At 41.7% G+C, this 27031-nt stretch overlaps 1 protein-coding gene across 2 annotated transcripts in view; it reads right to left on the reverse strand.

Moving 5' to 3' along the window:
• Positions 1 to 27031, reverse strand: part of VWA8 (von Willebrand factor A domain containing 8) — a 254315-nt gene that overhangs the window by 139824 nt on the left and 87460 nt on the right. For both annotated transcript variants that reach the window (XM_075918951.2, XM_075918952.2), the window contains exons 13-18: positions 22158 to 22318; positions 15952 to 16065; positions 5826 to 5994; positions 5356 to 5433; positions 3075 to 3190; positions 1583 to 1689 (exon numbers count right to left, since the gene is read on the reverse strand). In XM_075918951.2, the coding sequence (XP_075775066.2) occupies positions 1583 to 1689; positions 3075 to 3190; positions 5356 to 5433; positions 5826 to 5994; positions 15952 to 16065; positions 22158 to 22318 (745 nt within the window). The remainder of the gene's footprint in view (positions 1 to 1582; positions 1690 to 3074; positions 3191 to 5355; positions 5434 to 5825; positions 5995 to 15951; positions 16066 to 22157; positions 22319 to 27031) is intronic.

The raw sequence follows: 27031 nt of genomic DNA on the forward strand, positions 1-27031 counted from the left end.
TGTAAAGAAAAATAATTAAAACCACTGTACTGACTAACCACAACAGCCTACTATAAGTAACTATTCTCCAACCCAGCAGTTCCAGATAGTCAACCCTGCCTCCCACAGATGCTTGCCCTTTTCCTCTACTCATACATCCTATTGGGTTGGATAAACCTGAACTGTAACACTAAGAAACTGCTCTCCATTGTTTGTTTTATTTTATTTAGTTTAATTCTGCTATGATTTTGCAAATGACAATTATGAAATTGCTGGTAATGCAAACATTAGATTTCTCAATGTGCTGTATTTTTGGGAGTTCTTATGTTGAACACAGTTAATGAAAGTTCAAAACAGATTTATAAAGAAGTATGAAGTCTGCATATTAGTATCAGCTTTGTGAAAAACTAAAAAAAATTGCACAGGAATGAATCTCTAGTGATACTACTATAATTCAAACTATCCTACCAATAGTTAGTACTTGGCACCAATTTCTACCACATATGTTTTGAAATTGAAAAGAGCCTGCATTACTACACAGAGTAGCTGTAGACATTTTTATTGGTAGAGCAATTTCCAAGTATATACAGTATAAAGACATATCCTCTGTTTTAAAGATCTGGCAATGAAAAGCAGACAAGACAAACACATGTAAGACAAAATCCTTAACAGGGGTTTGCAGAAGAGGAAGAGCAAAGAGAGTACTGGTGAGACAGTAAGGAAATTAAGTATGCTGAAAGGATTCAATGGACAGGAAGTAGCAGACTCTGTTATATGACAGAAAGCATGAAGCGTAATATGAGGAAAAAAAGATAAAGAAAATAGGAAGGCCAGAGGATAGACAGGAGTAATTTGGGGAAGGGTGGAGGTATAGGAAGTAAAATAAAAGAAGCAAGCAGGAATGATAGATACAAAATTGAACGCACACACACACAAAAAACCCCACACACCACAAAATTTAGTAAGAAAAATTCAGATGTGAACAAAACAGGGGAAAGAAATGTTAGTCAGATTGATGGGAGAGAAAGTTGTCTACAATAGCAGTTTCCCTTAAAGAAGGGAAAGCCAGACTACCAATAGATTGCCATGATCAGAGTGGGAGGTGACCAAGAGCTTCTCAAATGTGTTAATGAAAGAAAAGAGATTATTAAAGAAGAGGAAGCACACGGTATTGGGGAGGTGGAGGTCCTGCTGCAATGGAGAAAGATCTAGAAGACTCAATTACACAAAAATTGCAAGCCTGGACAACAAGAAAAAGGATATATTTGTAAAGAATGCTAACAGAAGGCAGCAGCAAAGTAACCCAATAAGGGCTATAAACAAGGGCCCCATTGATTGCAGAGTCTTAGAAATGTAAAGAACATACAAAATTCCATGGGTCAGGCTAGGATAAGGAATCACTTAAATTGAAGAAGATCTACAGTTATGAAAATCTAGAAAACATATGTAGAGAATTATAGGTACATCTTTTAGGAACACAAGGTCTAAGAGTTATACCTGAAGTAAGGCACACTTAATGAAGGGAACATCTAACACATCTTTTTGTGTTCAAACAACTGAGTAATGTTTATAAAAGATTTTTTTAAAAGTGGTAGAAACTTACAACTATAATCCTTCTCCTCTTGTTTCCTAATATCATCCAGGTTTATCTCAATCCCAGAATCCAGCAGATTCTTATGTAAAGCTGATCTTGCAAGGTTTGGCAAAAACCTAAACCAAGGGGAGCAAAAAAGGAAGGTCAGTTTTTAATTTTACCTGGGTTAATTTTTGCCTTCCAAGATCAATGTGACAATTCTCCCTGACTTCATATGCTCTAAATAATTCCTGTCCCACTCTGACAGTTTCCAATTCTTCACCTACTCTATCTGTGCTTAGGAAAGGAAATGGAACCTCATGCTACTGGAAACTGTCAAAGTTACTCTCCTCACATCAATAACTTCTAATTCAAAAAGGTATCTGGAAAAAATACAATCACAACAGTAGCACCAAAGCATTCTTTAGATCTAAATTTAAAGTTCAGTCCCAACATTGTATTAATACTAGAAGATTTACCTGGAGTTATTGTGTCCTTAGGGCTATGTCTACATAGCAGTGTTATTTCAGAATAACTGTCATTATTCTAAAATAACTTAATCTGCATCTACACTACAAGCAGTTATTTTGACAATGTCGAAACAATTTTGAGCTGGAGGACTTCTTACTCCGACTCCTGTAACCCTCATTTTACAAGGTGTAAGGGAAGTCGGAGGAAGAGCACTCTAATTCCTGCTGTGTGGACAGCACCAAAAGCCAAAATTCGCTATTTTAACTTAAGCTACACAATTAATGTAGCTCAAGTTGTATAGCTTATTTTGGCTTTGGCCCTGCTGTGTAGACGTGCCCTAAGTGAAACAATTTTTGCTTTTTTCTTCATTTAAATTATTACTCTGGGGTGGAACTAGAGATGAGAGGCTCAGTATTACAGGCTGCCCCAGGGAGAGAGGACTTGCCCAGCCCCCTCTTCCCACAGCAGCTTGGGCCAGATGAGAAGAAGCGCCTCTCCATGACCACTGCAGCTCCAGCAGACTCAGTCGGGGAAGGGGAGAATATCCCCGGTTAGAGGACAGACAGAGAGTCAGAAAAACAGACAGACAACTCACTGTACCTTTCTACACCCCTGCCCCGTGCTGGCCCAATGGAATTATAGCTGTCCCTGGCCCCATAATGCTCTCTCCCTGTGGTCATTATGCAGTGTAACTGTCCCTTCTAGTAGAGCTCTTCCTTTCCATTTTATGAGAAACAATTACATTTTCCCTTTTTTGAAACAGCATCACAAAGTTGACAATTGTTAGTTCTAAAAACCTATTTCTCTTAAATCGTTAAGCACCTGACATACATACAGGGATTAAAAAGAAGTGCTGAATTACATGTTTCAAATAATGTTTGAAATCTGAGAAATCCATAGAAGTGAAATCTAACATTCTCTGATTAGGGAGGATCAGAATAGTAGGGAGGATCCTAATTTTAATGTCTAACTCCTTCAAAAACATTAATCCATCTTTCTAGCATATTAGCAGTTGTTTGACAGAACTTTCCAGTAAAATTAACATGGCTACCTGGAAAGACAGGCTTTATTGACAGCATGGTAGAGATTTTCATTTGGATACTGTGATAGGCGACGGCAAATTCGTAATAGCTGTCGTGTGGACAAAGATGATGCCAGTGACTGTGCCTGCAAAAAATAAAGGAAAGTTTATTAATAGTCCTCTTACATTTAAACTTCAACAAACTTAGAAGAAAACCATTTACGCTAAAAGCAATTATTTCCAATTATGGTCTTAAAGAGTTGCTTTCTTCCTCAGATCCCAGCTTTCACTGTTTAGTCCTTCAGAGGTCATAATACAGTAAAACTCCAGTGGTCCGGCACTCCTGATGATCCGGCACCATCTGGAACCCAGAAGTGCTCTGGGCAGCCGGACAATTGGAGCTGCTCTGCGCCCAGCTTCCCCGATTCAGCTGCTGCTGAAATTGACCAGCGGCTGACTCGGGGAAGTCGGGGGCAGAGCAGCTTTTCCCCCAGCTTCTCGGAGTCAGCTGCTGGTCAGTTTCAACAGCAGCTGACTTGGGGAAGTGTGGGGCAGAGCAGCTGGGGTGCTGCCGGGTTGGTCCTGCAGCGCCGAATGGCGCATGCCCCCCACTCGAACCCAGACTCCTCATAGCCCCCCCTTCCGATAGTCCGGAATATCTGATAACCTGGCACCCCCTGGGTCCTAAAGGTGCCAGATTATCGGAAGTTTACTGTACTGTGTTTATGGCAAGAATCTACAACCACAGAAATCACTGGCTACGTCTAGACTACATCCCTTTTTCGTAAAAGGGATGTAAATTAGACGTATCGTAATTGCTAATGAAGCAGGGATTTAAATCTCCCCCGCTTCATTAGCATAAAAATGGCTGCCACTTTTTTTCCCGCACGGAGCTTTGTCGGAAAAAAGCGCCAGTCTAGATGCTGATCTTGCGGAAAATAAAGCCTTTTCTGAAAGATCCCTTATCCCTCTATGAAATAAGGGATAAGGGATCTTTCGGAAAAGGCTTTATTTAGCATTTGTAACAGAACAGATGTTTTGGGAACTGAAATCTTCTATTTATTACCAGTTGAATCTGAGCTCCCCCTGTGATGCTTTAGCAAAAAAAGAGCTAGCATGATAATTGTGATTCATAAACAATGGAATAATAAGTAAGAATAGGGATATTTGAGTTCTGATATCCACATGTTAAAATGGATAGAGAAATTTAGAGACAATTGAAAGAAAAGCTATGAAAATGATTCACTGTCTGGAAAATATGCTTTATAGGTATTACTAAAGGAGCTCAATCTATTTCATTTTTACTTGTTTGCAATCTGTAATTACTTATACAGGAAGAAGGTATTACTTCATCTGAGGGTACACCTACACTATAGACACTATTCTGGCATAGCTATGTTGTTGCAGATACACCAGGATAATCTCATAATGCAGACACATCCTACACCATGGCATCGTTTCTATTGGTGTAGAAACCCTACCTCCACAAACAGCAGCTATGTCAACAGAGGCATTCTCTCATCAACTCAGCAGGGGTTAGGTCAGCACAGCTATGTTGATCATGGGTGTGGGGTTGGGTATTTTTTTTCAGAAAATAGAAGTAGCTATGGTGATCAAGTTACTAATGGATTCTTTAATCTAGCAGCAAAGACACAGTAATGTCTGAAAGGATCAAGTTGAAATAAAAAAAAATCAGAAATACGATGCCAATTTTACAGGGAGTTTAATTTACTATACAGGCTGCCCCCGACTTGCGACGCGATTGGCTCTGGGGAAAGCATCACAAGACAGGGGTATTGTAACTCGAGCCCACATTTACAACAGGTGTCGTACGCCATTGTAAATCTGGGGCCATGGACATAAGTCAGGGGATTTCAGCCCCTTTTGCATTTATGGAAATGGTCGTAAGTGGGGGGGGGGGGGGTCATAAATTGGGCTGCTGTAAAGTGGGGGCTTCCTGTATATTACAAATAAAAAAGTTGCCATATGTATAAAGGAGAAGAAACCTGAGTTGGCTTTGCAGAGCTGCTTTCACAAATCCCACTGAGGCAGGGTCTAAAAGTACTGTGGTGGCAGTACACTCGGCTCCTGTGGCCATGCAAGAAGTAAAGGGATGGGCTCCAGAATGAGCCCAATCCAGCCTCCACTGGTCAAGATCAGTCAGCATAATGCAAGAGCTTTAGGAAATAGGAAACATCCTCAAATTGCTGGAGAAAATACTTCCTTTGTTGAGCAGAGGTAAAACCTTGACTTTGAAAACAGGTACACAGGTAATGACAAGTAGAATGCAAATCTGAACAAATAGACTCACTGTGGGGTCATTTGTCTCTCGAAGCTTGTGTGTTAATGACAACAACTGTTCTACCGCAACCTTGGGAACATCTGGAATCTATGTGAAAGACCAAACAAAAAGTATTTTATATATATATTTCATATTTATGTATACATGTGTAATTTATATACACACATACACTTAGACAGAGCATATGCAAATATGTAGCCCATATACATTTATTTTAAATAACCAAAAAGGAATAATTGTGTAACCAAATATGAGAACATAACTGTAATAGAAAACTACTGAGATGAATTTATACTAATTGTAGTAGAAGATACCCAAGACTTACAATTCAAGGGGTCACTTCTGCTGAATAAAGGATTTCACATCATATAAGAAAAGGGAGTAGCTACTATATATTAAAATATTCCAGTTCATAATCATATTCACATTTTAAATAGGAGCCAATACTAATAATGGTCTAAAGCATTGCAAGTGCTTACCATTTCTTTAATAACTTGAATTTCTTCATTCCTGGTTAAGGACTTAACAGTATGGAACATAAACAGAGTTAGAAACTCTGGGCCCAACCACTGTTTTGTGCTGCTTCCTATGACAGGAGGTTCTGCCAAGGCAACTATTCTGAATGAGGAATGGATAGGAAAGATGGACCTGCAAGAAAATATTTTTTCAAAATACATTACCTAGTTGAAGCAGCAAGAAACAAATCTGAACTTACAAGTACAATTAATCTTCACGTGAATTATTTTATTAAGCCACAGCCACAATTTCTAGTTGGGATAATCACAGTGCAATGTAACAAAAATCAAAACTGACAAAAATTGCATATTGTTACTAGCAATATATATAAAAAAATCCCTCTCATACTATGTAACGCCTACAAGGTTACCCAAGTGTTGGCTTTATATTGCATGGCCTGGATGATTAAAGTTGAGAAAATACCAGTAACCACACCACCATTTGTTTACTCTTTTGTATGTATGAAACAGATAACATTTACAAATGTGATGAGTTTTGAAATATTCTCCAAGAGCATCACCTAAAACTAAAAGGCAGATCAAGGAGGCAACAATCAACCTTCCCTCTGAGCTGCTCAGAAGCACAACTCCGTAGGGGTATGTCTACACTACAAAGTTAATTCAAACTAACTGACTTTAGTTCGAATTAACTTTGATAGGCGCTACACTAGCGCTCCGCTAGTTCGAACTTAATTCAAACTAGCGGAGCGCTTAATTCGAACTAGGTAAACCTCATTCCACGAGGACTAACGCCTAGTTCGAATGAACTAGTTCGAATTAAGGGCTGTGTAGCCACTTAATTCGAACTAGTGGGAGGCTAGCCCTCCCCAGCTTTCCCTGGTGGCCACTCTGGGCACCACCAGGGAAACTCTTCTGCCCTCCTCCCGGCCTCGGAGCCCTTAAAGGGGCACGGGCTGGCTACGGTGCCCGTGCCAGGTGCAAGCCTGCCAGCACCCAGCCAGCAGACCCTGCATCTGGCACAGCTCGAGCCAGCCACCTGCTGCCACCCAGCCCTCCGCCACTTCCCGGGACCAGGCTGGCGGCTCCTGGGAGCCTGCCCGGGTCCGCAAGAGGCGGGCGCCCGCCTGGTCTAGTGCGGACATCGTGGACCTCATCCACGACCTCCGCACTAGGCACAGGAAAGTGGCCGTCTAGGGCAGGATAGCTGCCAGCCTGGCCACCCAGGAGCAGGTTGGCATGAAAATCAAGGTGGTCCACTGAGACCCCCGACCCTGAGCCCTGAGCTTAGAATGGCCGTACTGGGTCAGACCAAAGGTCCATCCAGCCCAGTAGCCTGTATGCCGACAGTGGCCAACACTAGGGACCCTGAAGGGGATGGACCGAAGACAATGACCAAGACATTTGTCTCGTGCCATCCACCTCCAGCCTTCCACAAACAGAGGCCAGGGACACCATTTCTACCCCCTGGCTAATACCACTCCATGGACCCAACCTCCATGACTTTATCTCACTTCCCTTTAAACTCTGTTCCCGTTCTAGCCTTCACAGCCTCCTGCAGCAAGAAGTTCCACAGGTTGACTATTTGCTTTGTGAAGAAGAACTTTCTGTTGTTAGTTTGAAGCCTGCTACCCGTTCATTTCATTTGGTGTCCTTTAGTCCTTCTATTATGGGAACCAATGAAGAACTTTTCTTTATGCACCCTCTCCACACCACTCATGCTTTTATACACCTCTATCATATCCCCCCTCAGTCTCCTCTTTTCTAAGCTGAAAAGTCCCAGTCTCTTTAGCCTCTCTTCATATGGGACCTGTTCCAAACCCCTGATCATTTTAGTTGCCCTCCCCTCTCCCACCCTCTCTCTTCCCCTCTCCCACCTCCTTTTCCCAGTCTCCCCAAGTTTTGTTCAATAAAGAGAGTTTCTATTTTTGAACACACGTGTCCTTTATTTTGTACATCAGGAAGGGGGGCTAGGGAGGGGTAAGTGGAAGGAGGTGAGGGAGGAATGGGGTATGAGCCCCCAATGGGGAGGACTGGGCTGGCTCTGCGGGCTCCTCGAGGTGGAAGCTCTCCTGAAGCCCCTTGATTGACCCCCCCGGATGGCAGCCTGCAGCAAGTGCAGCCGGTCTGATGGCCAAGTGCTGTGATGTGCCGAATGTGGGCATTCAGGGCACTCCAAGCCAGGACTGCTTTGCAAGCGGGGAACTCCTGAGAACTGTCTGTCCCAGATGGGGGTCGGGTCCCTTTAAGCACAGCCCTCGGCTAGCCTGAGACAGCAGCTCCACGCTCTAAGTCCTAATCTGATGCCCTCCCGGCACTGCTTCCGGCCATCCTTAACCCCGGTTCAGGGTCCACTCAATGTGGACATGCTAGTTCAAATTAGCAAAACGCTAATTCGAACTAGTTTTTAAGTCTAGATGCGCTAATTCGAATTAGCTTAGTTCCAATTAACTAATTCGAACTAAGTTAGTTCAAATTAGTGCTGTAGTGTAGCCATACCCTAGCTGCTTAATCAGCCCCACCTATTCAGGGGCTCAGGGCTCTGCGCATGGAGCTGCCTGATTGGGCAGGACTGATTAAGCAGCTGCAGGGGCTGTACTGCCAAGCAGTTTAGAGGGAACTTTGGCAACAATACATTTTGAAGTAGTAGCAATGGGTAACTTCTTTTACTCAATTAGACAAGGATAATTTTGTGGTTAAGGCACTAGACTCCATCCTCAGAAGTTTTTAAAGCCAGGCTTGACAAATCTCTGTCTGGAATGATTTAATTGGGACTGATCCTGCTTTGAGCAGGGGGTTAGACTACATGGTTTCTTGAAGTCTCTTCTGACCCTAATCTTCTATGATTGGAACTCGGGGAGGATCTGGGTTTAATTCTCAGCTATGTCACAGACTGACTTCAGTTAAAACTCTGTGTCTCAGTTCCCCATCTGTAAAATAGAAATGAAACTCTCTCCTTTTGCTGTCTTTTTCATTTAGAGTATGTCTAGACTACATGCCTCTGCCGACAGAAGCATGTAAATTAGACATACCGACACAGTCAATGAAGCGGGGATTTAAATATTCCCCAAGTCATTAAAATAAAAATGGCCACCACGTTGTGCCAGCTCAGCTGATTGTCGGCACAACACGGCAGCCAAGATGCAGATTGGTCGATAGGGAAAGCTGTTGTCGACCAATCCCTTATGACTCGTGAAACAAGGTTTACAGGATCAGTCGACCGATCCTGTCGGCAGAGGTATGTAGTCTAGACATACCCTTAGATTTTAAGATCTTCAGGGTGAGGATTCTCTTTTAATGTGTTTTTATACCATGCCTAGCACAAAGTGACTCTGATTTTACTTGGATCTTAAAATGCAACTGTTTATACAAATAAATAATAGTAACTCAGATGTAAGTAGTTGGATTCTGCAATACATTATGCAATATTTACTCAATATCTCAATTAAAATTCCAGACAAATAATTTAGTATTCAAAAAATGAGAAAATTGTAATATGACCATTTGTATTTCTCCTGCTTATTATCATGTGCTATTTTGAATGTAATTCTGTCTGAAATTACAATGAAGGGGCAAATTCTATCTCTGGTTACTCTCTAGGGAAAATGAGGTGCAAAGATGGTCACTGAAGAAAGATTGAATTTGACCCTTCAATTTAAGCTATACAATGTGCAGCTTAGATGATAGGTCTGGTAGATGTAACAAAGATTCAGATACAGCACAGCATATGCGGGGAACACCTTAGGAAAACTGTTCACCATATATGCTCTGCTGCCTCAGACTCCCAAATCAAAGCAAACAAAGTGGGTGGTATCAGTTATTCTCAGCTTCAAGTCAGAAGCCTAAAAGCTGTACCCTGATTGATAAAAATAGAAGGAAATGTCTGAAAGCATCATTTGAAATAGGATCTAATGGATATGGCATTGGCTCTACACACAGAAAAGGTCATGGAACAATTACCAACAGTTATAAAGAAACTGTTTTGAAGATAGGATAAGCCATGTTTAATTTCTGATTAATTTCTTTTTTGGTTAGTAATTGAAAAAAAAATACAATGAGCTCAATCCTGGCTCTGGCCCTTTTGTAATGGTGCTGTGTCATAAAGGATCCAAAATGCAGTCAAATTTCCTTAGCTGAGAATTCCTCTAATGCAACTGGGGGCATTCTGGCACGTGGCAGGGAGCGGAAGAGGTAGGTAACACATCCAGAGCACAGTGCATTAGGGTAGTCCCCCTTATGGGTATGGCCATCGGGGCACAGTTTTGAGTTGTTCTAAGAAACAAGCCTGCAGATGAGGCAAAGATCAGGCATGGGGAGACACTAACAGCACACCCATTTCCCCCAGTTCTTCTCAGAAATAGAGTACATATCTGAGGACTAAATCCATTATTTCTGAATTAGCTATCAGTGACAGTATTCAAAAAAATCTTTTTAATTTTTAAACTGCATATTTAAGAACTTACAAATGGAAAATGTCTTTGGTGAAGGGATTTTTAATAAAACAGCTGTTCATTTAAGAAAGCTTTCTAACATTAAAACGTCTGCACTTTGCAAAGCTATTTATAAATGCATTTCTCTTCATTCTCATTAACTAATCTGAACACTTTATTTGTATATTCTCCTCTTCACCCTTTGCTTTGTGGCCTTGTGCAAGTCACAACATCTGTTTCAGTTTCCCAGTTTGCAAACGGGAACAACATTCATCTGCTTCACAAGGGTGTTGTTTGGATTAATGTTGGTACAATCTCTTGAAAATGTAAAGCCAAATATTTAATTACTGTTTTAAAAGGGTCTTAATCCTGCAAACTGGAGAGAATCCTCCATCTCCATCAAAGTCAACTGGGGATGAGGTTGTTCAGTACCCTATAGGATCAAGCTCTAAACCATCATAACCACTGTTGCTTTGTAAAGCTATGTTTACTAAGTACATGCCATATCTAATCACTCTACAGACAGAAGGCATGTGAATAACACTAAAGCCTAACACACTAAGACCTATAACTTGCTAGAGGGATTGGCAATACTTCATTACTGCTGAGTATCATCCTTTCCTCTTGCCTGTTCAACCTGTAGGCCAGATAACTAGGGGAGATCATGAGACCCTATGGGTTAGCAGGCACTTAAAGTCTATTTTTCTCCATCAAGGGGTAAGAAGAATCTTACAGAAAATAATTTCACTGAAGGCTGAACAGAGAATGCAGTACCATCAGTACAATGCTAAAGAATGGTTTCTTTTATTTGGCACACAGATAACATTCCCTTGCCACTTCACAAACTTTTCATTTTGTCTTTTCCTCGTTTGCAGTTTCACAGTCATTTATTACTGCAAACAAAATGAGAACAAATGTATGAGTGATGACTTTTTACAAAAGAGTATTATCACACCCGATTATAAGGCGGTTAGGACGAAATAATTATGTAGTTCAGGTACTGACAACACACATTTAACAAGAACTATAATTTAAAGGATCTTAATATAGAAGAAAAATATATTTAATTAAAGGGAAAAACTATGCATCTTTTCTAATATTCCATCACTTATCCATGCCAGAATAAAAAATTATCAAACATCTGTTCCCTTTTTATTTTCTGCAATGTATTAAATGTCTGCTTGGATTAGTGAGGTTTTTTTTAAATTAACTCACTGTTTTAGTGTATGTTTACATACACTAAAACTGAATGAACAAACAAAAATAAAGTGAAAATAACTCAAAACTAACGGATGGTGAATATATTCAGTGAAAATTTAACAATACTGGAGTTTCTATTTACTACAAAATTCACATTCTGTCACATTCCTTGTGTTTGTCTCTTCTGCTGTATGTGCTCTCTTTTAGCCTAGTCACATGGACAGTAATTCACTGCCTTAGGGTGTTAAGAATACCCACCCATGCATTATAATCGGCTCCTTTCAGCTTTTGAAGCAAATCCGATTATATAAACATCTCTATATTTTTCTCTTAATAGCTGCCTTTCTGTTTCCTATACTAAATGCTTGATACATGGAAAAGTCTAAAATATAAAACAAAAAAATCCAAACAGGTTAAAATACTGTTTCATAGAGAAATTAGGGCTTTTCCCTATTTCTTCCAACTGAATTTATAGTTATGGGATGCCTCCTTCACAATAGGTACCTCAGTATAGCATGCAAATGATTATGTAGGAAAATTTTACATAGAAGCCATGAATATAAATTCTGAATCAATTTTAAATGGCTGCATTCCTTCACTCAGAACTAGTTCAACAAAGTGAATTACACTTTTCTATCAATAGCTAAAGCTGTGCAGCAACAATTTATCTATACATAAAGAGCCTTTTCTAAGTTTAACTTCCTTTTCCTCTATGCCAGCATAGATTTCTTTCCCCATTATCCTTAATCTACAAAATACAATTTCTCCATGTGACTGAACGCCATTTTACCTGGATTATTTAGCAATAACACAGCACAACTGGCTAAAGAGAAGGCCTATGGAAACAATTGTCAATGCAGGCTGCTAGCTAGCTCATTGATCAAAGACCTTCAACTGGCCAATGAATATCCTCCATCCCCACAACCACAAACCAGTTGATTGAGTTCTTTTCAGGTCTGCTGCCAGAGCTATCCCTCCTACCTGTGTGGTATGTAAATCTTGCTTTAAAAAATTAGGGCAAATTATAAAAATAGTAGCATGGTGGAACATAAAACAAAAGTGTAACTTATAGCACATGTAAGATCTTTTAAGTCAGAAATTATTTTATTAGCTCTTAGTAAGGATGTTAACTAGCGAGTAAATGACTAATCGTGTACTCGATCCAATTTGTACTGAGTGCACAATTAGTCAATAAGGAGCCACTATGGCTTTGCAATTTAAATGTAGTAGGAGCTAGGCATGCAGGCAGCCCATCTCCTATTACATTTAAGGAGCAGAGCTGCACTGGGGTAGGTCCTTTAGCAGCCAGGATCGGTCTAAGCGGCTCTTACCACATTTAAAAGGCAGAGCCGGACCACTGATTCAGTCATAGCTTATGCCGATCCCTAGCTGTGCCTCTGCCTTTAAATACAGCAATTTAGTAAGAGCTAAGCGCCACTGCCTCTCCTAGATCTCCTCCTGCACCACGGCGATGGTGCTGGGGGGGAACCAGTTTTTAAGCAGGCTCCCCCCAGCAATGGCTCCTGTTCCCCCTCCCCTATGCTGCCTGAGATATAATTCAAGTATAAAACAATGATTTTTAGCCTGTAAAGCCAGAAGCTACTGTGATATTATGTCATTTGAATTTTGTAATCTGAACAAATAATATGCTACCACCCCACTCAATCCCTCAAATTTTACCCCTTTAAATTAAAAATGCTCAGCTCTTAAAAACACATGTAATTTCTCTGGATTACAACATAGCCTGTGCAATTCTTCCTTCTCCTCAACCTTCCCCTCTGAAAATAAATAAAATAAAGCAGTTTTTATTATAACAGAAGGAATGACCTTATCAACATTGAACATTTTCATTAAGTGTTGGTTTACACAGTATTTTAAATATCACAGGTTTACTCTGGGTGAGTATCTGAGTTCTTACTACTGAACAGATGCTCAGATTTCAAAAAAATATTAATGGTTAGTTAAGGTAATTAAAGAAAGCAGATAGAATCTTTCCCATCATGTTTACTTTACTATTCATCCTTTTACAGATGGAAAGATCTCTTGAAGGATTTATTCAAATGTTTCTTGCTTCTTTAGAAGAGGATCCCTTCTACAATTCCTCTAAAAATGCCTCCATTCTTCTCTTTCTTAAAAAGGGAAAACCTAAGGAATTTGCCCCATATCATCCAATCTCAATTTTTTGCAGAAGTTTTAGATCACTGGTTAGCAGTTCTCTCAAACCTTATATCAATTGACCTAACAGGTTTTTGTTTTTTTATTAAAGATTCATTAAGTTTTAACATTCATACAATACAGGGTCTGCTTGGGAAGCCACGGAAAGTAGCATCAACTTGCCTTTCCAAGTGCAGAAGAGGTGTTTTATTTCACTTTGTTTACTACCAAGAGTCAAATTATTACTGAGGTAAAAATTGTAAGGAAACAGAGAAGAACAGAAGATATTTTGTATTTTACTTCAGGATCCAAATATTATATTATACAAAAGACCCATGCAATTGTACCCATTAAACAGTTGACATACAACCCCTCGGCTGCATCTAGACTGGCAAGTTTTTCCACAAAAGCAGCTGCTTTTGTGGAAAAACTTGCCAGCTGTCTACACTGGCCGCTTGAATTTCCGCAAGAACACTGATGATCTCATGTAAGAAATCAGTGCTTCTTGCGGAAATACTATGCTGCTCCCGTTCGGGCAAAAGTCCTTTTGCACAAAGCTTTTGTGCAAAAGGGCCAGTGTAGACAGCTCAGATTTGTTTTGCGCAAAAAAGCCCCGATCGCAAAAATGGCCATCGGGGCTTTTTTGCGGAAAAGCGGGTCTAGATCGGCACGAACGCTTTTCCGCAAAAAGTGCTTTTGCGGAAAAGCATCCGTGCCAATCTAGACGCTCTTTTCCTCAAATGCTTTTAACGGAAAACTTTTCCGTTAAAAGCATTTGCAGAAAATCATGCCAGTCTAGACGTAACCCTCATCTATATTTTTGCTACCACATAGAAGACTGCCCTAATCACAGGCAAACAATAATGCCTTGTATACTGTAAAAATCAGCTATTGCTCTTAGTTGCTATAAAACAAGTACTGTTATTCATCACAATAAAATAAGTATAAAACCTATATTATTTAAACTATAGTGTCATCTAAGAATTACAACAGTTTCAGTTCTTCAGAATTTTTGAAAGAAGGTAATAGATACAGATATTAGATTACATTTGTTTTGGTAACATAAAACAGAATCCAGTTAACAGATTTCAGTTAGTACAAGGAGTGTCTGGCAATCAAATGACTTGAAATATTTCAACACAGAATATTTCCAGCAGACAACTGGAAGTGAAACAGCAAAGAAGAATAAGCATGAAAAGCCCCAACCCATACTTAGGATTTTCTGCTCCTGTGTTAATTCTAAATTACATACCAGTGTTTTCAGCTAATCTTTTGAAACAAATAATTATAGTACAGTAATTACTTGTTTAACACGTGCCTGCTTAACACGTTTTTGCAATAGCATGATTTTTGTTTAGGGAACATTTTTCAAATAACACAACCGCCCCGAAACAGCACGGAAATAATCAAGTGGCAGACTACTTCGCGCGGCACTATAAGCTGGTGAAAACAGTGGTAATACGCATGAGCAGATGAATACATGGGGTCACAGCGCTCCTCCGCTCACTCATGTGTTTATCTTTGTGTTTAACAAACAGCAGTGACTTGTGTTGCTAGTTATCTTGTGTTGCTAGATATCTAATGTTGATGTTGACGACCCAGCACCAACAAAAAACTGACTTTGCCATTACCACCTGAAACGCAACCTCCACCTTTTCCATTATTTTTAATGGGACAATTGACCCCGCATAGAACGTTTTCACTTAGCACGAACATTTTCAGAAACACATCTATAGTGTTAAATGAGGAATTACTGTATTCAATTTTTTTTGTTAAAGTCTGAATATTTCTTAATAAAATGCCTCAAAATAATGCAGTGAATTTATGGATATGTCTATACAGGAAAACAAAACAAAACAAAAAAACCCACCACCAACAACAAATACAGCCCACAGCTGGCCTGTGCTAGGCAACTTGGACTCATAGTACTCAGAAAGCAAGACATGTGCTTAGAAAGCAGTTGTTTCCTTGCTGTGTAGGCTTCTGGCTTGTGTTGGAACCTAAGCTCTGGGGTCTTCCTGCCCCGCAGGGTCCCAAAGTATAAGAGTGCAACCTGAGCCTGAAAGTCTGCACAGAAATAATGCAGCCTGAGTAATAATGGAAGCTGGAGCTGGCAAGCATGGGATAGCTTCCATGCTGCTGTGTACACACAGCCTATAGGTCTAAAATTGTATGTATTTATAATGTTTCTTTAATCTCTCTCAGCTAGGATAGTTTAATGTTTCTACTGTAAATTTCTGTTTTAAGATTTAAACTTTAGTAATACCAAGCAATAAAATAGAAGATTTTTTACAACCTGAATCACATATACACTTTTTTGTATACTAGGTTAGTATCTAACAAATTACCTCTGTTGTAGTTCCTTGTCTGACAGCTGCAGTTCTTCTTTTAAAGTTTGATACCTATCTTCTCTTAATAATCTGGTGCCATCATAAAGAGTCAGCTCTCTGTCATGGATTAGCCTGTTTGGTAATTCAAAAAAGACAAAATTCTAGTATTTAATTGTCTTAGTTTTTACAATTATCTCAACCAACGTTATTTTAATGAGGAATTCAATTCAATAAATCTTAATTTCAATGCCTGAGTTGTTCACCAAAGTTGGGACCTATAGCTTTCAGTGAAGGACTTTGTGATGAGAAAAATTCCAGTTAATTGGCATGCTCAAGAAAGAATTTTAAATATTTCTTGTAATTACGGTACATGGCATGATTTATGACACAATTTTATTCCCCTGCAGACCATACATTCAGACTTTCTATTAGACTCTCACTATGTAGGGCTTGAAATTCAGAATATTTTGGTTCATCTGGATACACAGTTTTGCATTCCTGTTTTACTCCTAGAAGCAATTCATTTTAGCAGTCAACTTAACTGAAACATAGTCTATTAGAGAAAAAAAGAAGCAGAGGTGAACAAAACCAAATGCATAAGGGTATGTCTACACTGCAAAGTTAATTCAAAATAACAGCCGTTATTTCGAATTAACTTTAATAGCGTCTATACATGCAAACCACTATTTCAAAATTAATTAGAAATAGCAGAGCATTTAATTCGAATTTGGTAAACCTCATTCTACAAGGACTAACGCCAAATTCGAAATAGCTATTTCGCATTAAGTGCTGTGCAGACACTTAATTCGAAATAGGGGGCCACCAGCCCTTCCCAGGGAGCCCTGGTGGCCACTCGGGGAACAACCAGGAAAACTTACTCTCCTCTCCCCCAGCCCCAGAGCCATTAAAGGGGTAGACCCTGGCCACAGTGCCTGTGCCCGCTCCAAACCTGCCAGCCCAGAGCCAGCAGTGGCCACAAGGGCCCCTGACCCAGTGGCCCCAAAACATGCGCCAGCAAGCCACTGGCAGCCAGCCATCCACCGCTCCCCAGGAGCAGTCTTCCAGCTCCCAGGAACCTGACAAGGTGTGGAGAAGGCGGACACCTTCCTGGTCCAGGGTGGAGATCATGGACCTTATTCAGGTTTGGGGGGGATGCCCACAATGTCCATGATCTCTGCACTAGATGGAGGAATACGGCCGTTTATGGCAGGATAGCTGCCAGCCTGGCCAACAAAGGCCACATGCTAACCAAGGAGCAGATATGCATGAAAATCAAGTTGGTCCAGCAAGACCCCCAACTCTGTGCCCTGAGCTTCCCCTCCCGCTTCTTCCCCTTGTTTCCCCCTTCCAGCTCCCTCCTCCCAGGTTTCCCCCTCCCCTCTCCCACCTCCTTTTCCCAGTCTCCCCAGAGGTTCATCCCCCCCCACCTAGTTTTGTTCAATAAACCCAGTTTCTATTTTTGAACATATGTGTCTTTTATTTGACACCAGGAAGGGGGGCAAGGGAGGAGTAAGTGGAAGGATGCGAGGGAGGAATAGGGCACGAGCCCCCGGAGGGGAGGATTGGTGTGGCTCTGAGGGCTCCTCGGGGTGGACATTCTCCGGCAGGGCCTCCTGGATCCTGACAGCTCCCCCCCCCCCTCCCCGATAGGCCTCCCAGATGGCAGCCTGCAGCAAGTGAAGCCGGGCTGATGGCAACGACCCCATGAGATGCACCAGCGTGCCCAGGGGCAGCTCTGGGTCCATGTGGCCGAGTGCTGTGGTGTCCCGAGTGCGGGCACTCAGGGCACTCCAAGATAAGACAGCTTTGCTGTCCCTCATCGAGGTACACAAGAAAGCGGGGAACCCTGAGAACTATCTGTCCAGGGTGGGGGTAGGGTCTTTAAGCACGTAGCCCCACACACTAAGTCCTAACCTGATGCCCTGCCGGCACTGGTTCTGGCCAGCCTTATCTTCGGTTCAGGTTCCACTCAGCGTGGACGCGCTATTTATTTCGAAATAGGTTTTGTGTGTAGCTATTTCCAATTAAGTTAACTCAAATTAACACTATAGTGTAGTCGTACCCTAAGAGAAGAAAATTGAATCATGCCTTGCTCTGCACTACAGGCAGTCCCCGACTTACGCGGATCCGACTTATGTCGGATACGCACTTACGAATGGGGCTTTCTCGCCCCGGAGGTCGGGGCGAGAAAGCCCCGTTCGTAAGCTGCTCCGGTGCCCCTGGTCTGCTGGAGACCGTCTCCAGCAGACCAGGGGCACCGGGCGGGTTCCCGCGCTTCTGAGGCTTTGCCAGAGCAAAGCCTCAGAGGCGCGGGGAACCGCCGCTGCTGCCGCTTCAGTCTGGGTGCCTGTGGTCTGCTGGGGACCGTCCCCAGCAGACCACAGGCACCCAGACTGAAGCCGCAGCCGTGGCAGGGTCCCTCGCCTCTGAGGCTTTGCCAGAGCAAAGCCTCAGAGGCGCGGCACCCCGCTGCCGCTGCGGCTCTGCTCCCAGTGTCCCTGGTCTGCTGGGGGGGGGGGGGCGCAGCTAGTGTGCTCCCTCCCCCCCCCCGCCCAGCAGACCAGGCTTTTGTTTTGGACTCTGGGGCAGAGCAGCTGGGGCGCTGCCGATTGGTCCTGCAGCGCCCGCTCTGGGCACTACTGGACCAACCCGGCAGCACCCCAGCTGCTCTTCCCCAGGCGACCCCAAGTCAGCTTCTGCTGAAACTGACCAGCGCTGACTACAGGAAGCCCCAGGCAGAGTTGCTCTGCCCCGGGCTTCCTGGAATCAGCTGCTGATCAGTTTCAGCAGCAGCTGACTTGGGGACGCCTGGGGTTCTTAAGTTGATTCTGTATGTAAGTCAGAACTGGCGGTCAGTTTCAGCAGTGTCTGAATCTGGACGCCAGTTCCGACTTACATACAGATTCAACTTAAGAACAAACCTACAGTCCCTATCTTGTACGTAACTCGGGGACTGCCTGTACTTGGTAATAATATGTGAAGAAGGCATTAAAGGTCTTTGCAAGTCTGTCTATCCTTAGAGATGGGGTTCGGCTTAAGATTTTATATCAGAAATTTCAGGTTTTGTCTATTTCAAAAGAGAGGTAATGGGATAACTATTTTCACAGGCTTATTGGCCACTGTTAACTGTTACACACAGGCTCCTGCCCCACTCCCAGGGAACCAGCTGCCTCCCTGACCTGTGCCTCTGATACAGAGGCAGCAGGGCAGGGTGGCAGGTGGGAGCCAGCTCAAAAGCCACCACCGGCTCCTAGGGAGTTGAAAGCCTCTCTCCCACTATAGGTGTATATAAACATTGAAACTGCTGAAATTTTCAGTGATTACATAGTCACCCAATTACCCTCATTGTAACATCCCTACTTCAAAGGGTTTGGGGATGAATGGAGAACTAGTAGGCAATATGCCAGCACAGGTACCAGGGAAGTGAAATCTAGTTGAAAGAGAGGAAATGATTTTTATTTAGACTGTTGGTTTTTATAACTGCTATGTAACCACAAAACTTGAGAGAAATGCTCTTTTTGTTAAGGATTCAACACCACTTCCCCATTATCATTTAGGTGACAAATCTCCATACTTACGGTGTAGTTGGAGCCCTGTTAGTCCCAGAATGTTAGAGAGATAAGGTGTACAAAGTCCAACTTTTGTTGGTGAAGAGATAAGCTTTTGAGTCACACAGACCTGAAGATGAGCTCTGTGTGACTTGGAAGCTTGTCTCTCTAACAGAATTCTGTTCAATAAAAGATACTATTTCACCCATCTTGTCTCACACAACTCTCTATACACATTTCTGAGTCATCCAAGAAAAGCACCAACAAAAAAAACTAAGGAAAGATAACACTTGGCATTCCTATTGTTTCTAGCAATAACAAAACAAGACAAATATTTTGAAGGTGTGAAAATAGAGGGAAAAACATTCAAGACTTTGTACAAGACATCCTAAAGAAGCAGAAAAGAGCACAAACCCAACTTTCAGATCACTTGAATCAAAGAAAAAATAGAGAGGAATAGAAAGCAAAGGAAACATTTTTAATATTTATCAAATTACAGGGAAACTGATAAGGTTTGACCAACAGTAATTTGGAACTGCCATCTTCCTAATCCCATATTAGGGTAAGAATACAGTTTGAAAATAAAACAGACTAGCCGTTTCTAATGTAAGGATCACCTTAGTACCTAATAAAGAGGTATCTAATAAAAACCTAAAGATCAAAAGAGATTATTAGGTTTTCAGAAAGTTCAGGTATTAACTGTATTTTCAAAATGATACACTATAAATGCTGTTGAGATTATACACCATAAATGTTTGTATCAAATGCATAACCAAACTCATGAAAGTCTTATTTGGAATAAAATTTAAAAGGTGATAATATTTTATGAGGTGCAAATCAAAAGGAATTGAAGATACGCATATTCAAAAGTGACATTTTTATTTTGGAACAAGTGAAAAAGAAATTTTCATTTCTACATGGAGTTTTGAGATCTTTATTATGGGGCAGATTTTGATACCTTTATACTCTTGACTAGCAATTTACTTCCCAAGTGCCTCATTAATCTGATCAATCATGGAGGAGGATACTACTCAACATGAAGACACGTGTCAGAATTAGCTGGACCCTACCTGTAGGACTACCAAAGGGGAGAAGCAAAAGTGACAGTGACATTAAAATGCTGCCACTGCAGCATTTTAACATCAGCATGTGTGGGACATTACCAATGGCCACTTTCTGCCAGTATACAGCATCAGACCACTTTCACCTCTGCCTCTAACATATCCGCCCTCAGTCATCTCTTCTCTAATCTGAATAGACCCAATCTTTTTAATGTATCCTTGTATGGGACCTAAACATTTTCACTGCCCTTCTCTGCACCTTCTCCAATTCTATTTACTTTTTAACAATGGAACAACCAGAATTGCACACAGTATTCAAGGTATGGGTGCATGCTGTACACATATAGGCTACGTCTACACTGGCCACAATTTCCGGAAAAGCCATGCAAATCAGGTAAGTCAGGATAGGGAAATCTGCGGGGGATTTAAATATCCCCCGCGGATTTAAATAAACATGTCCACCGCTTTTTTCCGGCTTGGGGAAAAGCCGGAAAAAAAAGTCTAGACTGGCGCGATCCTCCGGAATAAAGCCCTTTTCCGGAGGATCTCTTATTCCTATTTTGAACATTCCTACTTTGAAGTAGGAATAAGAGATCCTCCGGAAAAGGGCTTTATTCCGGAGGATCGCGCCAGTCTAGATGCTTTTTTTCCGGCTTTTCCCCAAGCCGGAAAAAAAGCGGCAGACATGTTTATTTAAATCCGCGGGGGATATTTAAATCCCCCGCGGATTTCCCTATCCTGACTTACCTGATTTGCATGGCTTTTCCGGAAATTGTGGCCAGTGTAGACGTAGCCATAATGACATTGTGACATGTTTTTCCTTGTTATCTATCTTTTTCATAATGGTTCATAACATTTGGTTAGGTTTTCTGACTACCTGTGCACATTGAGAAGATATTTTCAGAGAACTCTCCACAATGACCCTAAGGTCTCTTTCTTGCATAGTAACAGACAAGTTAGAGTCCATAATTTTGTTTGTATAGCTAGGATTATATTTTCTAATGTGTGTTACTCTGCATTTAGCAACAATGAATTACCTGTCATTTGTCATCTAGTCACACGGTTTAGTGAGATTCCTTAGTAATTCTAGCACTCAGCTTTGAACTTAAACTACCTTGAACAATTTTGTATCACTGCACATTTTAGCACTTGTTCACAGCTTTTTCAGATTCCTTTAATCAATTTACTAAATAATTTCAAGAAAGCATTTTTCAGAGTGAGCATAATTAATAAATCATGTAGAAGCAGAATGCATTTTCAAATAATATTTATAATTTTTACCACTTAATAAATATTAACTATTGTTTAGGTTTCATAAAATTGATAGAAACAAATACATTTTATAATTCAGTTAGAAGTACAGCATAAACAAATAGCTACAATTTCCAGTATAAATAAAGGTTTACATAATACATTCATGGCTTGCTTCTCCTTTCCAATATCTGTAGGTCCCAACATGATGTACTCTGTAAAAATCCAATACCTTTACTGCAATGTTGCAACAAACCTGAAGTTGCACAGCTATGTATTTGCACACAAGATACCAGCTTCTCAGTATGAATGTCCTGAATAAACAAGTCTCAAGCACTCTTCTTAATAGGGCTCCCATACTGACCTTTGTAGTACAGCTAAAGTACCAGCATTGACACGATGAATGCCATCAAGAATAACAAGCTTTCCATCCAACGCAGCAGTAACAAGTGGGGATGGTCTCCAAGCAGTGTCTCCATTAGGAAGAGTATACCTTTGCTGCACCAAATCTCGAGCTGTCATATCCTGCGAGCAACAATCATAAAAAAGAATGCATTCAAACTATATTTTACTGATCCACCAGAGCTTGATTTCACTTGAAAGTCCTATATTTTGTTATTTTAAGGGGTAAATACTCAAACTGAGTTAGGCAAAAACTCTTGGACTACTTTCCCAAAGAACTCTAGGGCTACGTCTAGACTACATCCCTTTTTCGTAAAAGGGATGTAAATTAGACGTATTGCAATTGCTAATGAAGTGGGGATTTAAATGTCCCCCGCTTCATTATCATAAAAATGGCTGCCACTTTTTTTCCCTCACGGAGCTTTGCCGGAAAAAAGCGCCAGTCTAGACGCTGATCTTGTGGAAAATAAAGCCTTTTCTGAAAGTTCCCTTATCCCTTATTTCATAGAGGGAAATAACGGATAAGGGATCTTTTGGAAAAGGCTTTATTTTCCTCAAGATCAGCGTCTAGACTGGCGCTTTTTTCCGGTAAAGCTCCGTGCCGAAGAAAAGCGGCAGCCATTTTTATGATAATGAAGCGGGGGACATTTAAATCCCCACTTCATTAGCAATTGCAATACGTCTAATTTACATCCCTTTTATGAAAAAGGGATGTAGTCTAGACGTAGCCACAAAGTGTTTTTCAATAAAATTTTAGTTTCTACACACATTAACATTGCCTTTTCGATATTCCAACAAATGGGACACTTTTAAAAGCATTTTAAATTAATGTGTTTCCTCCCTCTGGGGCATCTGGCATTGGCCACTTTTGGATTATTGGGCTAGATGGACCTTTGGTCTGACCCAGTATGGCTGTTCTTATATTCTTATGTTTCTGAAAACTATAAAGCTTTGCAGCAATTGTCACCTGGCATCAACTTAATTCATTCAACAGTAAGACTCTGCAGTAATTATAATTAAATTAAGGACCGATTTCACAGATGTGAAACAGGCAAAAAAATCTATTAGTTTCTAAAGCCCAGCAAAATAATATACAACAGATATTTAAGAGGGAAATGAGAGGATAAAGCAATACAGGGATCAGCAGTTCCCATCTGGAATAGAGTTCCAAATGGACTCCCCGCACCCTACTCCAGAAAGTATTTTTATAGCCAAAGCAACAGCAAATCAGAGGATATCAACCTTTTTGTTCCCTCACAGGAGGTGTTCCCCACTGCTACCGAGGAAATCACAGTGGCCATTACTTGGCCTGGAAGATGAATTCCTGCTTAGACTGAAAGTGACCTAGCCAGGTAATAGTCCATAACTTTGGTTATTTGCTATTAACAGCATTTGAACTACAAAGCAGGAATGGGAAAAATATTTATTGCTGCAGTTGCATCTTTTGCATATATATTCTTCTTACAGTGATAAATCCTTTGAAAATTAAACAATGAAAATAGAATAAATTACAACCTCATACAGCCTGGATCACTTCCTCTTTCTGCATTTCCTTTACAGTCTTAAAATAGCAAGACAAAGTCTTGTTCCTTTGAATGCATCCACAGATATGCAACTTTGAGTTTTCACCTTCAGTACCATAAAAATAACACACCTTTTTACTATTGTACTAATCCACCATTTTGCTTTACTACTGAAATACTCAATCTACACACAGAATAGGAACAGATCTTTATCAAAATAAAGGCAATGTACAAAAACTACTTCTGAGTCCTTGAACTGCCACTTATTTCAGAAATTCTCTACACATTTTGTAGTTTGCATGCTGCACAGGAGATTGTACTATAAGTCAAAATTAGATTACATTTCACATTATACCTCAGTCCTCTTTGGGAATGAAATTGACCATGCACAGTATGAATTCATTATGCTAAGACTAATGTTCAAAGCACACCAATAACCCAAATGGAAAACCTAAATTTGCTGAAGAGAGAAATGAGAAGAACAGAATGCAATTAAGTATAATTCAGAAATAAAATCAAACTTCCCATCATATTCTAAATGACTTGAATTGGATTTGATCTGGTTTAGATAGAAATGGAAAACTATCTTGTTACCAATTTTCTCAATTATTCAATTTCTATGCTGGAGTTAAAGTTATTAGTTTTTTGTCCAAAGATTTCTTATTTGTATGTATTTAACCTTTACTAATTATTTATATATTATACAAGTTATATATTTCATACTGTCATATTCTGAAACTGAAAAATAACTTTTATAGGGTATTTTTATGTTTTGACCCAAGTTGTTATAAAGGCTGGCTTGGGTTATAAGACAGAAAGATTATTCCTTTTCACTTTGGACTTGAACTTCTTGTATTTCATTATGTTTTAAGGAGATTAACTCTCTGATTTCTTTTAGTTTTATTTTACACCAAATATTTCAATCCGTTCCTTATACTTTCTTCTCTACTTTTCTCTCTCTCTATATATAAAAAAAAATTTTTCCTATGAGACGACAGAGTGACGTTATCACATCACTCTGCGCCCCGCCTGCCTCCTCCCTCTCTACCCCCAACCCCTTCTCCCAGCTTGAGCCCAACCTCACTGCTTCTCCTCACCACTTGGAATTGCTATTTTAAACCAAGCCCCTACTCCCCTTCCTTCACCCCCACACCACAGGGCTTCCAACACTAAGAAACATGGCACAATAAGCTGGCAGACCCCACATCGCAGCTGTGACAGCCTGGGGATCGTGGGGGGGAGGATACGATGCTCGGGACAGAAGTCTGGGGATAGGCACTAGGAGTAGGGACGTTAAGGATAAGTCGACTAGTCGACTATCTAATGAGCACTTGCTTATTGAATAAAGGCAGCGTTTGAAAGGGGCTGCTGCCGCACAGCTGATCTGAGGCTCAGCTGTGCAGTGGCGCTGACCCTTTAAAACACCATAAGGTCACGGAGCCTGAGGTCACCTGGGAACTCCCCAACTAACCCTTGGTTCTGAGCAGAATTTCCCCAGAATCCCGGGTCCCAGCTGACCCCGGGTTCTGGGGAAATGCCGCACAGAACCTGGGTCAGCTGGGGAGTCCTCCACTGACCCCAGGCTCCATGGCTTTGAAATGCACAAGAGCCCCCGCTGGGGATTCTTGTACCTTTCAAAGCTGGCAAACCACTCGCTGGGGCTCTTGTACATTTCAAAGGAAGAATGCGGATGGGCCTATCGACTAGTCATGTAGTCCATGGAAATTCCATCGACTACTCGACTAGTTAATTAACCGCATTTTAACATCCCTAACTAGGAGCAAGGTTCCCAGATGGGGTTATGTGCCAACAGTGGGCTCTTGGGGGCTCCCCTGCCACCAGGCTCTTGGGGAATCGGAGCACGGTGCCCAACTGCCAGGAGTCTGGCTGCCCCCACGGAGACTCACCCCACGGAGACTTAACCGTGGCTGTCAGAGCACCCCTGAGCTACCTGGGGGAGTCGCCTCACCAGTCTGTCTGCTCCTTCTCTTCCGCTCCCAGCAGGTGGATGGGCGGCCCTGGGCTCTGTGGGCAGGGCTGGAGCATTGAGCAGCTCAGGCGGGACCATACAAGGGAGAGTTTAGGACAGCAGCCACCCACGCTGCTGCTTTCCCCACCTCACCAGGCTGCAGCGCCCAGAGTGCCACGTGCACACAGCACTACCGATGTGTCTCACTGCGCCCCATGCAGGGCGGGCAGATACCCGTGCTTCCCTGGCCACTGGAGTTAAAGTTGGGCCTGGCGCGCGCTGCAGTCAAGCGAGGGAGATAGGGGAAGAGAAAGGGCCTGGGCTAGCAGGGGGTAGGGGGAGAAGGGACCCTGGCTCACGGGGGAGGAGTAGAGGGAGGGAGAAGGGACCCTGGATTGCAGGGGGAGGCAGAAGGGGTCTGGCATGGCCGGGGAGAGAGAAGGGGTCTGGGCTGGCATGGCAGGAAGAGGAGGAAGAAGCAGGGGCTGGGCTGGCATGGCAGGGGAGGGAGAAGGGACCTAGGGTGGGAGGAAGGAGAAGGGACCCAGGCTGGTGTGGCGAAAGCCCGCCCCTTCCTGGTGGCCGGTGGGAAAAACCAGGGTTGCCTACCCCCCAACTAGAGGGGGCTGGGTGAGTGCAGCGAGCTGGGGGCACAGCCCCCTAGTTCTGTCTAAAAGGGATTTGACAACTATTCTTATATTGTCAATGTTACATAGAAGGAACTTTTATTAAGCATTCTGAAAATCTTTTGTATCAAAAGAAGAGGGTCCAAATAGTTACTCTAAAGTTGTGCATCCCATATTTTTTTCAGAAAGTAGATATTTTTGATGGAAAGAGTCTCATGGAGGCCTTTCTCTTCCCTACTGTTCTCATGTACCACCTTTTCTCGCCTTTCTGATTGCATAAAACACCAGTGGCAACTACAGCTATTGCATACATAGGAAAGTAATTTTAGGAAAGTTTTTAATTTACTTTTCATTCTCTTTGAATGCACTTGTCATGATCATGAGAGATGGCCAGCAGCCTGGGGACTAAGGGGTTAACTATATCTAACCCAGGTAGAGTTGGCCAATAGGAATGTACGTAGGAATTTCAAATTGGGACAAAGAAATTTTTGGTTTTTCCCTCTCCTTTGTCCTGAGCAGTTTCTCTCCAGCTAATGAGGGAGACCCACAGAATGTCTCCTTCCAAGAATAGACTCTTCACTATTCTGTAAGTAGGTTAAAGTTTAGATAAATCCGTTAGGTTTTATTGTTTTATGGTTTGGAAAATGGGATCTGATGTCTGTGCATTTAAAATGGGGTTTTCTCTCTTTTGCAAGTAAGTTTGGGCCCATGGTGGAAT

This window comes from Pelodiscus sinensis, chromosome 1, assembly GCF_052426305.1.
Source record: "Pelodiscus sinensis isolate ZL-2025 chromosome 1, ASM5242630v1, whole genome shotgun sequence".
In the NCBI taxonomy this organism is placed as follows: Eukaryota; Metazoa; Chordata; order Testudines; family Trionychidae; genus Pelodiscus; species Pelodiscus sinensis.